Source organism: Artemia sp. Qi Xiang Cuo, chromosome 1 (assembly GCF_049724085.1).
Source record: "Artemia sp. Qi Xiang Cuo chromosome 1, ASM4972408v1, whole genome shotgun sequence".
In the NCBI taxonomy this organism is placed as follows: Eukaryota; Metazoa; Arthropoda; class Branchiopoda; order Anostraca; family Artemiidae; genus Artemia; species Artemia sp. Qi Xiang Cuo.
The window spans coordinates 38,823,718-38,838,408 of record NC_142794.1 but is presented as its reverse complement, the minus strand read 5'-3'; the positions used below and the strand labels follow the sequence as shown (position 1 = coordinate 38,838,408).

Sequence of the window (14,691 nt, the reverse complement as noted above, 5' to 3'; positions counted from 1 at the left end):
AGGATCTTGGGCAGGAAGAGGGGAAATGCTTTTGATTGGGGAGATTTTTTTCCTTTTTTAGAGCTTCTAGAGAGGACCTCTTGAAACCCATTATCATCATTTATGGTTGCATTAGGACCTACAGTTATCATTGTCCTATTCTCCGAATTGGAGCTATCATTAGAACTTTCAGATAATGTGCTTGACCAGCCAAGATGGGTATCTTGCACTATTAAATTTGATTTGGGATCTGGGGGGACGTTTTTTTTTGGAGGAATTCTTAAAAATTCATATTTGAAAAATCTTTAAAAACAAATAAAACAATAAAAAAAAACGGAAAAATAGATTATATAAAAACATGAGCACAATAATATGGGGAGGATAAACACCACAGTATAGCCCTGAGGATGACTTGAGCAGGATCAATTTGGTACAACTGCTGATTAGAAGCGATAATAATCACAAGAAAATATATTTCGATTTTCTTATAAGGTTGCTGATATGTTTTACCATATCAATATGGTAAAACATATTGATATGTTTTTTTCAATAAATCCTTCTTCTTCTTCTTCTTCTATGAAAAAAGGGATGGAACAAGTTAAAGAGGATTTGGAAGATAGACAGACAATACAAACGAAAAATTTTGCAGGAAAATTCAAAATAAGACAAAATATAGTTTAAAAAATCTGGTTTATATACAAAAAGCCAACCAAGAAGGAACAAAAAATTAAAACCAAACTGAAACGGACCTCTTAGAATAATTATTTGAAAAAACTACGTTTTCTAAAGAGTTAAAGAGGCTGAGTCTCAAGTTCGAACCTTAAAACGTACAGGGATTAGGAGGTGCAGTTGGCGGGCTGCCTCCCCCCAAACCCCCGCTTCCGTACATGAAAGGGGATTGTGCCCTCCTCAACGCCTCGCTCTTTACTCTAAAGTTTGACTTTCTCATAACTCTTTTTTTTAAACAATAAAAACTTTAGCGTAAAGAGCGAGGCGTTGAGGAGGGCACAGCCCCTTTCATATACGGAAGCAGGGGCTTGGGGGCGGCAGCCCCCCCAACTGCTCCTCCTGATCCTTCTACGTTTTAAGGTTCGAACTTGTGACTCAGCCTCTTTAACTCTTTAGAAAACGTAGTTTTTTTTCAAATAATTTCTGCACGTTTTTGTACAGTTTATTACTTATTATTTCTTGACTAACTGTTAGCTGATCTTTTCAGGAGTTAAAGATGGGGGGCTGCCGCCTCCCAAACCCCCCGCTTTTGAAGATTCTTGTGTTAAGGCTTTTAATTCCTGAATACTCAAATCAAATGCACAGTAAGATTTTTATCAGCCGCCCCGGGCCCCATATTATCGAAGCAGTGAAGACTTACCTGTAACCTGAAGGCCGATTGTGATATTCTTCTGGAGACGCCTGTTGAGCCGAAGGATTTAATAGATTGGATTTAAAAAAGAAACTGAGTTTCTTTTTTAAACTTTAAATTCAATTTATAAAAAAATTTCTCTGACGGGGAATCGAATTCGGGTCTTCCGCCTGACAGTCAGGAATAGCGATCTCTACCATAGAGACACGTTACATTATTTTAATTCTGTGTGATGTATTTTTGACGCAAGCAAATACCCACAAAACTTGATATTTGGTCTTTGGAAAACAGAGAAGGAGTGATCGGATTGAGCTAAAATTTTGAAGATAATCTCCCAGATCCCAGGAAAGCTTATCCTCTAAATTTCAGCCCGATCAGACAACGTTAAAGGGGCTGTGGTGGGAAAAATTACCATGGGCTCTTATAGGAAAATGAGGTTTTTCGTAAATGTAAATTCGGGGGATATTTTTTTCGGTCTGAAAACGTCAAAAGGCCCTGCTGGGTCGATTTCTGGTTCGAATTAGTCCTCATTCACCCAGATCCGTTGCCAACTGTGGCCTGTAGGCGTGGCTGATAAAGAAAAGAGAAATGAACTTAAAGTGGCTATATTTGTTTTTTGAAAAACAGGGAAGGAGTGATCGGATTGAGCTGAAATTTCGAGGATAAGCTCCCGGGGCCCTAGGAAAGCTTAACCTCTAAATTTTAGCCCAATCGGACAACGTTAAAAGGGAGCTGTGGTCGGAGGGTAGAAACTTCCGGCCCACTTTTACCCTAGAAGATAAAGTCGGAGGGGGGTGAAATTTTGCACGTTCCTTAGTTGGAGCTTGGGCTACAAAATGCGATCACCGCTGTCTCTCTGTGACCGCTAGGGCCGGAAATCACTTAACATTGTGGTGGGTCGTTTCTTTATAGAATCACAAGTGTGCCTCCTTGATAAAGGTACTACCAAATAACTTAAGGTATTTTTAAAGCACCAGGATAGAGAAACGGAAGAGGTGGTACACCATAATAGAATGATAAAAGATTTTTCTCAAAACACTGGAGATCTGAGCCTATTTCTTCAGATGAAGAGAAAGACGAAACGATGCACCAGTATATATAAGGAGGCCATTCCAATTTTATGACCTTTTAAACGACCAAAATAGTTGGGAAGAATGGAAGAAAATTTTAGCATAGTTTCGGCAACAAACTTTCCACAACCAACAAGAATGAATAATGAGAATGAGAAAATGAGCAATGATCAATGACTATTTTATACTAGTGATGAAAGCGACGAGGAAAAATACCAAAGATAACCTAGTTTTTCAAGAGATAGTAAACCACAGATTAAGTCTAAAGAATCAGAAAAATCGAGGAAAATGCAAGAATTGTCTAAATTTGGAACGCCAGACTCGCAGCAACCTTGAAACTGAAATAGCTTTCTCAGAAACGCCAGGTACAAGAAGAGAGCTAACAGCCTGTGAAACAGACAGAACTTTTACAGAAACAGATATGCTTAAATCTGCCCCCTCAAAGAAAAACACTTTAAGAGAAAAACTTTGGAGACACGTTAAAAAACCAAAAATTCAGCAACAAGTTCCAACTTTGGCCATGCAAGTGGCCAAATTGCTAATGAAAAAGGCGAAGGGTCAAGAGGAACAGAGACTGCGAAGCTTTAATGAAGCAGCGAAACCATGATTGAATTCAGGAACTTGTGAATCACTTTACAGTGACCATGGGAAGACGTTTCAATATTATAAAGAGGAAAAAGTAAAGTTAGGAATCAAGTATTCAGAAGAACATATGCAAACGGAAACATGTAGTGCTTGCACTTCCCCCAGCCTTCTAGTACTCTAAAAAAGTAATATTAACTTTTGAAAAAACTGGTAAAAAGTTTCTAAACATATATATTCACTTTTATTAATATACATTTTAATAAGTCAAAGTTCACTTCATAATTAAATTTCCTTAAAAAGAATTTAATAGCGTAGTTCTAATAGTCCCTCAAAAACAAACTTAGTTTATAGATTTGTCAAACGGCTCTCGGAGAGAAACGAAACCATATTTAAATGACGTAACAGTTTCCTATTTGATTCAACAATATTACGAGGGACGTTCAATAAATTCGTACAACAGAACATTTAGAAATGGAGAAATGAGTTCTCAACCCTGCATGCATGCTTATCTAGGTAAATTATATTCACAGGCTGAAAACTGTTCATTTTGCTTTGTCCTTTCAGATATAATAAGACTCCAAAGTCATTGAATCACTGTAGAAATTGATTCGTCACTGATCGATTACAGATCAGTGATCAAATTCCTTGTCAAAGAAAGGTTCTTCGGCTAGAGAAATCAGAGATCGGTTGGCCAAGATGTACCAGCTAGATGCTTCCAAGTTTTCCACGGTCGCCAAATGGGCCGTAGAGTTCAAGCGGAGCCATCAATCCCTGCAAGATGAACCAAGGTCCGGTCAACCTTCGGAAGTGACTACCCCAGAGGTCATCCGGCGTGTGGAAGACCTTGTCATGGTTGATCGTCGTTTAAAGGTCAAAGAAATTGCAACCGAAGTTGGCATTTCTAAAGGGAGCGTTCCCAACATTCTTTACAACCATCTTCATCTCTCCAAAGTGTCTGCCAAATTGGTGCCTAAAAATCTTCAAGTGCAAGATCAACAGCAGTGGATGCAGCTCAGGTCACAACTTTTCGAGCTCTACAGGAGAGACCCAGAAGACTTCCATTTGTGACTTGTAACTGGAGATAAGACCTGGGCACACTACTGGGACCCTAAGAGCAAGACAGCCTCCATGCAGTGGATGCACAGTGACTCGCTACCTCCGAGGAAGTTTCAGACCCAGTCCTCTACAGGAAATGTGATGGAATCAGTCTTCTGGGATTCGAAAGGTCTCCTGTTAATCGACTACCAACCCAAAAGGTCTACCTTCACTGGTGCCTATTACTCGGATCTAATGGTTAAGTTGCGCCTGGCAATCAAGACGAAGAGGCAAGGAATGCTGACTCGTGGTGTTCTCCTTCTTAATAAGAATGCGCCCGTTCACAAGAGCCGCGTGGCACAAGCCACAATCAATCAGGTTTGCTTTGAACAGTTGGCTCACCCACCCTACTGTCCGGATCTGGCCCCTAGCGACTTCCACCTTTTTCGTGTCATGAAGTCCAACCTTCTTGGAAAGCGTTTTGATGACGATGAGGAGCTGATATCCACCGTGGATCAGTGGTTCAATTCCCAGTCACAAGATTTCTTCCATGCTGGAATCACGACACTTCAGCATCGGTGGTCTAAGTGCGTTGAATTTAGGGGAGACTAAATTGAAAAGTAGTGATGGTTTTGTTTTTATGAAATAAAGTTTTGTAAGCGGTTTTACAAACATTTTGATCACCCCTCGTATCTTCAGAATAAAATGAAAGTCTGTTGTAGAGACCAGCACAAATGACATCCTGTTTCATTACAATAATTAATAGCTGTCTCGTAACTTTTGATGGGGTTAGTTAAACCAAATAAATTATACTTATTCAGAACCAGAGTTAATAGGCAATTCTTTGGATATGTATATTGATTTTGTTGGGAAACGGGGGAGGGCAAATAAAAAAAACTATAGAGGGTAAACTGTTAAAAGGGGGGGGGGGCACTGGAAGCTTCCAAATTTGGAGTGATCTCAATCACTGTTGGTCTCTCGCTGTTAAGTAGATGTAATATATCTGTTGAATCGAGTTGGAAATAATAATTGGACGAGAGTTAGAGTCAATAGTAATACGAAATGCAGCAAGAGTTTAGATAAGTCCAGACATGTACAAGCGGGCTGTAATCCTATTATATAAGGAGTACTATAGTAACCTGACAAATTAAGTTTTAAGAAATTGATTTTAATAGAAGCATTTAAAAATACAACAAGGCAAATTATAAGTTATAAAGAAGCTGGGAAATAATGGGTTCTAGATTTGAAACATAAAGTTTTGAAACTGACCACCAAACTAAGAACTGACAGAATGGTCACGGAAATACGGCAAATTTGTAATACTACTTCCTGGTTTTAAGACAGGACTTGTGATCGAGGCATAAAGTATATAATGGCCAGTTTTGTGAAAACGGGGGTTGTCTCTCTAAACTACTCTGTATTGACCTCTGGAATTTTGGATCGTTTTTGAAATTGAAAGTGTATATGATTTAACTATATTTGTATTTTATGATTATGCCTATAAGCCGAGTGTTGTACCTTTGTCTCCTTTTATGCGTAATAAAAGTTATTATACTATATCCAACCTTTCTATATCTTTATTTTAGTCTCTCGATTAATACCAGTCGGTGCACCCAAATTAATCAGGCCAAAGCGTGAGGCACGCTAGTCATGTTCACTCACCTTAGAACCTTAGTTATACCCACTATAAAGGGTGTAGTAAGGTACCAACCGATATCATCGTTAGACCAACTGGTGACTGCTGTGTGGCAACTATAACGGCACTTTACAACAAGCATAACCCCACTTTACATTAATATTGCAACTACTTATAAGAGCAAGAACATTCAGATAACAAAATCAAGATTTTTATGATCATAAAGGTTATCAAATGGATATAACAGCAATGTTTGAGCAATGGGCAATTGTATTAAGGCATGACTTCCAGAAGTTAAGGAGAAAGATGTTCAACTGACCAAAAGGCAATAAATTTTATGCCATCGCGGTTACTAGGACTACAGCTATTACTAAAAATACTACTATGAGTAATACAGATACTACCATTGTGACTACTATTACAACTATGCCTAATAACAGGGCCAGTTGTAGGGGATGTTCCACTAACCAGAGGGAAATATTTGCATCCAAATAGTACTGCTTCTACTCATACTACTCTTACTCCTACTAAAATTATTACTTCTACTGGCTACAACTACTATCACTAAAGCTAAGGCTACTACCATTTGTTCTACTGCTACTACTGCTGCTATTATAACTTTAGGGTATTAAGTCAAACAATTTAGGGTATGTTGACAGTGTATAGAACTAACTTGAAACAAACTATACCCACAAAGTTTTTTTAGAGGACGTATCAGAAATACTTCAGGAAGGGCTGATGGAAATAACTTGAAATTTTCAATGTTTGTTTAAGGGGATATTGAAGAAATCAAAGGTACTATGCGCATACTGCTACTATTGGTGGTATGACTATTGCTACTACGCAAGCTAAGAGTATTGAGGAGAAGCTTTTAAGGAATATTTTGGAAGATGTTGAACTAAATGAAAACATACTATGAGTATGTGTATTTTCAAAAAGATGGCAAGCAATATCGCAAAAACTGCCTATACTATTAAATTAGACATATTTAATAGCCAAAAGGTACTATGTGTACATTATTAACGCTACCACTACAATTATTGACCATTAAAGTGGGGCCTAGGCGTAACTATAATCTTGCCTAGGTCCCAAACTTCTCCGTTCATACATAGCGATCTTTCTTAGCCCTGGTCCTACAAAACTGACCAATCACGACTTATGAATTTTGCGCAAGAACTGAAAGCTGGAAAATGTGGATGAGGAGGTTCAGGACTAAAAATTTATGTGTGGATTTTTCTCTGGATTGGGTCTAGTATGCTTATGACAAGCCAAGCTGGTAATATGAAAAGAGGAGGAGGGTATGGAAAAGAGAAATCTTTAGAGAGTCAAAAAATTGTTTGAAAACCAAGTCCTGCATTTTTCTTCAAAGTATTTTTGTAATTTTTCTCTGTCTTATCATGCTGAAACCTTCAATTCTCTTTTTCCACAGTAAGTTTTTTTTAAATTAACACTTGTGCTATTTTCACATCTTTACCACTTTCTCGCCCTCCATTCCTGTAAAATTTTTGCCATATATCTTCAATGCAATTGGTTGAAGCCTAATCTTAGTTGATGGTGAGTTCATCCAAATCAAACTATAATGACGCCTTGGACTGAGATTCTGAGAGCCGTCTAAAAGAGAAGCTTTTGGAAAGTTGTACTCGTAGTCATATAACGACTACAACTAAGCCACGTGTGGATGGTTAATTACTGTAACTCGTGACGCTAAACTATTAATGTAAAACTTTCAGGTAACGTTTAAGGAGAGTTTCAATTAAACAATAAACAAGATTTTCAAAAAGGTATGTAATCAATATCAGAGGCAGCGCTGCTATATACGGGTTAGAAATACCTTTGAAACTTTTAAAGGAACTAGTTTAATTGAAAATTAAAAGTTCTCGTTTCCGTTTTAAGAGTAAAAAAATAAAGGGCTAGTACCCCTTTTCCGAATTCCATTTATCTTCCAAACACATCTAGTCAAAATTTTGAGACTGAGATTTTGTTCAGCATTGTGGAACATTCCGGCAGCTATGTCCCTGAGGATGTTAAGCATGTCAACCCTTCAAAATTATGTAATAGACCCGATGTGTTTTAAAACTAAATGTTCCTTTAAAAATCAAAAGGCAAAATGTGTATGTTTGCCAATTGGAAACCTCAGCAACTTATCGAGAACGATGGGGGTGGGGAGGGGGGGGTAACAATTTAAAACTTTTGGTTCTGCTAAAATAGCTACTTCTGTTCTTACAATTTAAATAAATCAAAAGAGTGTAAGTGTCTGCAGGTTGTCAAAGATCAATGGTTTATCTTCTATGGACTAATATTAAGCATTATTTATCAGTTAAAATTGAGGAGGTATAAACTAAAATTAAATAATACAATTTTTTTCAGGATTAAAAATTGTTGAAAAATTTTCTCCAATATACAAATAGCAAAAACGATTATGTCAATAAATAACGAACAGAAAAATAATTTAAAAAACTCTTTGCAAAAAACCAGTTTTTCAATGAAAAGTCAAGACCCCCATTTAACCAAAAATAAGCAGAAATAATTTCAAATAATCTTCTAAACATTAAACTACCACAAATCGTCATGAATAAATAAATAAATGAAACCCGAAACGAACAGAAATTACATTAAAAGACTGAGTCAAACTCAAAACCAGCAAAAGTTAATTTGATTTGGGCTTACAATCCCCATGCATTCTCAAAACCAGATCATATTTTGGACTTTATCGAAAATAAAATCCATTTTAAGAATTTTCACTTTTTTACATCACAATCAATAAAACTATCAAAAATTTAAGGAATCAATATCAGAATTTGTCCATTAAGCTGAAAATCCATGCTTATTTATTTCAGCAAAGCACGAATTATTGTTTGGTTTTGAGAAGGCATATCGGTTATGATTTCTCAGGCCTGGGTGTTAAGTTTTACTCGTTGTGAGTTTGACTCCGTCATGCATTGTAATTTCTGTTTGTATTGGTTTAATTTATTTACTGATGGCGATTTGGGGTAGTTGTACGTTTGGAAGATTATATAAATTGACTTCTTCTAAGTTTTGGCTGAATGGAGCTCTCTCTACTTTTGTTTAAAAAACTTGTCTTGTGGAATTTTCTTAGGAATTAATTTCTTGATATAAATACATAAAACAAAAACTTTAATTAGTTCGGTGTAAAAAGTCCATGTTTTTTTTATGCAAAACATTTTATTTGTTCTGGAGACTAATAGATACCAAAAGCATGCATAAGTTATCCTAAATATAGCAATACCAATACAAGAATAAATACATCTTAAAAAAGCTATTAAATGCATTGACATAATACGAAGATACATGTTTCTTAAAATTACTTAGCAGATATGGACTTATTTGGTAGGACTAAAATTTTACATTTACACTTAGCCTTCCGGTTATAAGTTCCCCTAAAAATACCAATAACAAGAATAAATTCATCTTAAAAAAGCTATTAAATGCATCGACATAATAAGAAGATACATGTATCTAAAAATTTCTTGGCAGATATGGACTTATTTGGTAGGACTAAAATTTTAAACTTCCCATTTGCCTTCCGGTGATTTTTTGTTCTTTTATTTTTGGCCCCAACCTGCTCCGCCTGCACGCAAAACATTTTAATTTTGTAGAACGCTAAATTCGAAATTTTGGTATCTCTTCCCAACAAGGTTGTTATTGTGACTGAACCTTTATTATTTTGGCCTTTTTCAAAGTGATTGAGAGAAACTAGTCATGTATTGGCGATTGAATTTCAGATGATAAGATTTAGTGTAATGAGTGAGCCCAGAAACTTTTTCTAAAACTGTAGGCTAAACTTTGTAGTAGCCTAGGGCCTACAGTAATTGGTAAATATTTACCAAATCATATTATTGAGTCAATACACCATTCAGCGAATAAAGTGAATACACCATCCAATGCCTGATTACAAATATAATAATCATTTGTGTCGGAAATCAATTTTAGCCCCCCCCCCCCCTATGAATTCCAAATCAGTGTATATATTTATAAATTTTGGGGGTGGGGGTAAAGTTTAAACTTACCTCCCATTTATATCAGAAATAAAATTTGGCCCCACCCCCCTAATGTAGAAACATATACCCTGAATTGGCATATATAGGGGAGGGGGCTGAAATCCATTTCCAATATAAATAATTATTATAGTGGTTATCAGCATAAAAAGGCATCAAATGGTGTATTCACTTTATTCCTAACTGAGTAATATGATTTGGTATAGGCCCTATATTTACCCAGTAATTTTTAACATTTTTTTGACAACTAATTTTATGTGCTCCTAAAGATTGCTAATTGAACCTGGATCTTTCAGTTTCCAATGGAATGAGGCGCCTCCTAAGTTTCTACAATTACCCCCTCCATATGTAGTGGCCAGGAAAATACACATAGAAAGTACGCGACTCTTTACTTGCGCAGTGCTGCAGTCCTGTTTCCGAAAGGACAATTTAAAATTCCTCCAAAAGAGTAGTGGGCTTGGAGGTGACGGTTTAAGTCATGACTCGGTTTAATAATGAGGTAAGTTCTGAGTTGGTGTAAAACTGAACTAAATCTTGGCTACACTTAGCCCTCCCCCACTGTCTACTTTTTAGGAGAAAGGAAGGTCTGCTAAAAAAAAGGGTAAAAACTGTTCAGTGGATTGGTTCTAACATTAGTTTTCAAATAATGCATAATGTTTTCATTTTAGGTTTAGAAATGAAGCGGCAAGCTAACAAAAATGGGGCAGATTTGTCTAGCAAAACTAACAAGTGCCTTAAGATGTTAATTGAAACAGAGAATCTGCTATTTGACTTTACTTCACCTGCATCATCTCTTGAATCTCTCATCCAACCTTTCAATTGTAAAGCATTCCTCGACGATTACTGGGAGAAAAAGCCTTTGGTAAACCTTAGACATGGAGCTTTAACAAAGGATCAGCAAGGAGTTTTGTCTAGTATCTACTCTACTCAAGTCCTAGATGAAGCTGCTAAGGAAAAGAGGCTTTTATTTGGGAGAGATTTCCATGCATGCCGTTTTGATGGAGAAAAGACAGTTGATGCTGTTCATGCTAAAGGGACTCTAACTACGGCTAGTTTGAAGAAACTTCTACATGGTCAAAAATTTACGTTTCAAATCCACCAACCTCAAAGATACTCAGTAAGTACTAAAGTGTAATACATTAACTAAGCTTTACCAAAGCGTTTGAAACTCCAAAAACTATGAAACTGATAATACCTGAAGTCCCCGAAAGAAAACTAACACCATCTACTGTGATTTAGTGAAAGTTGTAGCTTCTAATCTGTTCCTTGCTACTATACTACTTGTCAAGGACATACTTAGGTGAGAGGGGATCGGGACTTGACCCCCTTGCCAAATCTCAAAATTTTCTTGACAGTTTGGGTTTTGTTAATCAAATTATGAAATAAGATTCAAACATTTTACTATTGGCCCCTTTTCCCCCTCTGCCCAAAAAAAGTCCCGTGCACGTTCCTGTTGCATATGGGACTTGAGCTATAAGTATTTTAAGAATTTTTTGATTGAACTGTGCAACGCTTTTCAGTCCTTGGTGGTAATAGTTTTAAGTTGGTGTAAGTAGTCTACTATTTTATGTTAAGTTATGTTAAAGCATGCTACGTCATTGTAAAGATTGGTTATCAAATAGTTCATGGTAACGAACTGTAAGTAAGGAGCAACCCGGCTCAATAATAACCGAAACTCTAAAAAACGGAACTTTGATACCAATAGATACATCAAAACAATCAGATTTTAATGCCGATTTGAAATATATAGGTTTCATCAAGTTTAATCCTACCCATCAAAAGTTACGCGCCTGAAAAAATTTGCCTTATTTGAAAAAAGGGGGAAGCACCCCCTAAGATCTATAGAATCTTAATAAAGATCACACAATCAGATTCAGCGTATCAGAGAACCCTACTGTAGAGGTTTCAAGCTCCTATCTGTAAAAATGCGGAATTTTGTATTTTTTGCCAGAAGAAAGATTATGGATGCGTGTTTATTTGTTTTTTGTTGATTTTTCTCCAGGGGCGATCGTATACACCCAATGATCCTACAATATCGTGGGAAGGCTCATTCGAACGGAAATTAAAAGTTATAGTGCCCTTTTTAAGTGACCAAAGAAAATGGAGGGCAACCAGGCCCCCTCCCTCGCTAATTTTTTCCCAAAGTCACCCGATCAAAATTTTAAGATAGTCATCTTGTTCAACATGGTCGAAAATATAATGACTATGTCTTTTAGGATAACTTAATCCCCCAAAGTCTCCGGGGGGAAGACTGAAAATTATAAACTTTACCCAGTGTTTACATATAATATTGGTTATAAGGAAGTATACAGACGTTTTGTTGGGGGATTTGTTCTGGTAGTGGGGGAGAGGTGGGGCAGGGGTTATATGGGAGGATCTTTCCATGGGGAAGGGACATTGTTATGAAGGGGGGCGTCGGATTTCCCAGCATTATTTCAAAAACGATCAGAAACTAAATAAAAAAAAGTTTTTCAACTAAACGTAAGGAGCAACATCAAATGTTAAAACGAACAGTAATTATTAAGTTTATGATTGGGTTCGCTTCCTAGTCAATACCTCGCTCTTTAGGCCAAAGATTTTTTAGTACTTTCATAAGAGCTATTTATTCTAATTAATGGCCTTTGTGATTAAGGGGTCATTTTCAAAGAACTGGAACAAAATTCGAACTTTAGCGTATAAAGCGAGGTATTGACTAGGGGGCGAACCCCCTAATATACGCATTAATAATGTTTGGATATAGAAGTTCGTTGCGTATGTTAATTCGTAAATTATGTATATTTATTACTAATAAAAACGTTCGTAAATAAAATTAAACAACTTTCGATAAAGCTATTTAACCAAACAAAAGTAAAATTAATGTGCAACTTTTGTTTTAATTATTCATGTACTGTGAGCCAAAATCAAAACCTGTATTAATTCAAAAACGTTCAAAAATTAAATAAAAAAATTTTTTAACTGAAAGTAAGGAGCGACATTAAAATTTAAAACGAACAGAAATTATTCCGTATATGAAAGGGACTCTCCCCTCCTTAACGTCTTGCTCTTTGAGCTAAAGTTTGACTCTTTCTCACAACTCTATTTTTTTAAGCAATATAAAACTTTAGCGTAAAGAGCGATACGTTGAGGAGGGGACAGATCCTTTCATATACGGAGTAATTTCTGTTCGTTTTAAGTTTTAATGTCGCTCCTTACTTTCAGTTAAAAAAAACTTGTTTTTTTTTATTTAATGTTAAAGAAATTAGCTATGTTTAAATACTAAATTTCCTACCTTTTTCAGCTTTGTACTTAGTGCCACTCAGCTCCATTCTTTGTATTGAGGGCTCAGTATTTAAGTGAATTAAGTCCTTTTTTAGTCTGAAAGTACTGACAACCAATCATGGCTGACACTAACTATTTGCCATTGCATTTGTGGATTAAATTGACACACATACCCAAATTGCTACCTTGGTTATTGATATGTTATAATATAAATGAATTATAAATACCCTTACCTTCAGGTTTTAGTTTTCCCAACTTGGTACACTACTAATACTACTACTACTAACAACTCACCGCAGCACCAAGCCGCCTGAGGCCAACACAGCTACGCACGTTCCTCCTACACCCCAATCTATTCAAAGCCTCCCTTTTTACACCCTACCAGGAAGTTCTCATTTCCTTCAAATCTTTCTTTATGACGTCCTCTCACCCTAGATGAAGACGACCTACTTTCCGTTTAGCCCTAGATGGCTGGCCGAAAAGAACCATCTTCAGCAATCTGTCATCCTTCATCCGCACAACGTGCCCTAACCACCTCAACCTTTCTTTCATTATAGCCCTAGAGGGCGGTATTGAACCACGTTTTTCGTATAGCCTATTGTTTGAAATACGGTCAGTCAGCCGGGTACCCAGAACAATCCTTAAGCAATTTCTAAGGAAAACATCTAGCAAATCTTCATCCGCTTTTCGGAGCGTCCATGCTTCAGAGCCATATTTGACCACTGTTATCACTGTAGCTTTTAATATTCTAATCTTGGTTTGCAGACTTATCTTCCAATTTTTCCAGACTTTTTTAACTGTGAAAAAACACCCTGAGCCTTGGCTATTCTATATGTAACATCTTCACTGCTCCCACCGTTTTTACTAATAATACTACCAAGATAAGTGAAGCTGCCCACCTGATCAATATTTTCATGACCAAACGTCACCTTTTCATCTTCACTTATTCCTAGCCTTAGTGACTTAGTCTTCTTAACATTAATTTTTCAAACCTATTCTAGCCTCCTGAACTCGCAAAACCCCTAAGACTTCATTCATTTTGCTCAAACTTTCATCTAGGATGCTTAAATCATCAGCATAATCCAAGTTCAGGAGACTTTTTCCTCCCCATTTGATTCCGTTGTCTCCCATTGCCTTTTTTTGTGCTCCTTAAAACAAAATCCATCAAAATAATCTATATAAAGGGGGATAGAACACAACCCTGCTTAACTCCTGATTTAATACAAAACCAGCTGCTAAGCTGGTTTCCTACCTTAACCGCAGTATTGTTATTCTCGTTCATAGCACTAATCATTTTAATGTATTTGTCTGGCATACCATACAAGGATAAGACCTTTGCTAAAGCTCTTCTATCAACAGAATCGAACGCTTGCTCATAATCTATAAAACTGAGGACCAATGGTGTTTGACAACTCAGGCACTTCTCAATTATTAACCTAAGAGTGAAAATTTGGTCGACACATACTCTACCTTTTGTAAAACCGCACTACTCTTCTCTTGAAACTTTGTCTACGGCATCTCTCAGTCTAAAAAGTATCATATTACTAAGTAATTTACTACCTACAGAGCCAGACTAATCCCTCGATAATTAACACACTCATTTTTATCACCTTTCTTATAAAGTGTCTTAATTAAGGTTTTCCTAAAATCGTTAGGTACTTCCCCTTTTTCAAAAATCATATTCATATTCTTCAGTAACTTATTTCTAACCTCAGAGCCACCATATTTAAGAAACTCATTTACCACCCTATC

The 14,691-nt window shown here is 36.5% G+C and overlaps 1 protein-coding gene across 2 annotated transcripts in view; it reads left to right on the top strand.

Annotated features, from left to right (window-relative positions):
• The first annotated feature begins 9,268 nt into the window (after positions 1-9,268).
• The window catches only part of LOC148956290 (ribosomal oxygenase 2-like), a 58,822-nt gene continuing 53,399 nt past the window's right edge, over positions 9,269-14,691 (top strand). The window contains exons 1-2 of one of the 2 annotated variants that reach the window (XM_089102670.1): positions 9,269-9,321; positions 10,350-10,798. In XM_089102670.1, the coding sequence (XP_088958796.1) occupies positions 10,358-10,798 (441 nt within the window). In that variant the 5' untranslated portion in view covers positions 9,269-9,321; positions 10,350-10,357. Of the gene's footprint in view, positions 9,322-9,393; positions 9,431-10,349; positions 10,799-14,691 lie in introns of those variants that run through there. The other variant, XM_089102590.1, reaches the window with a different exon arrangement.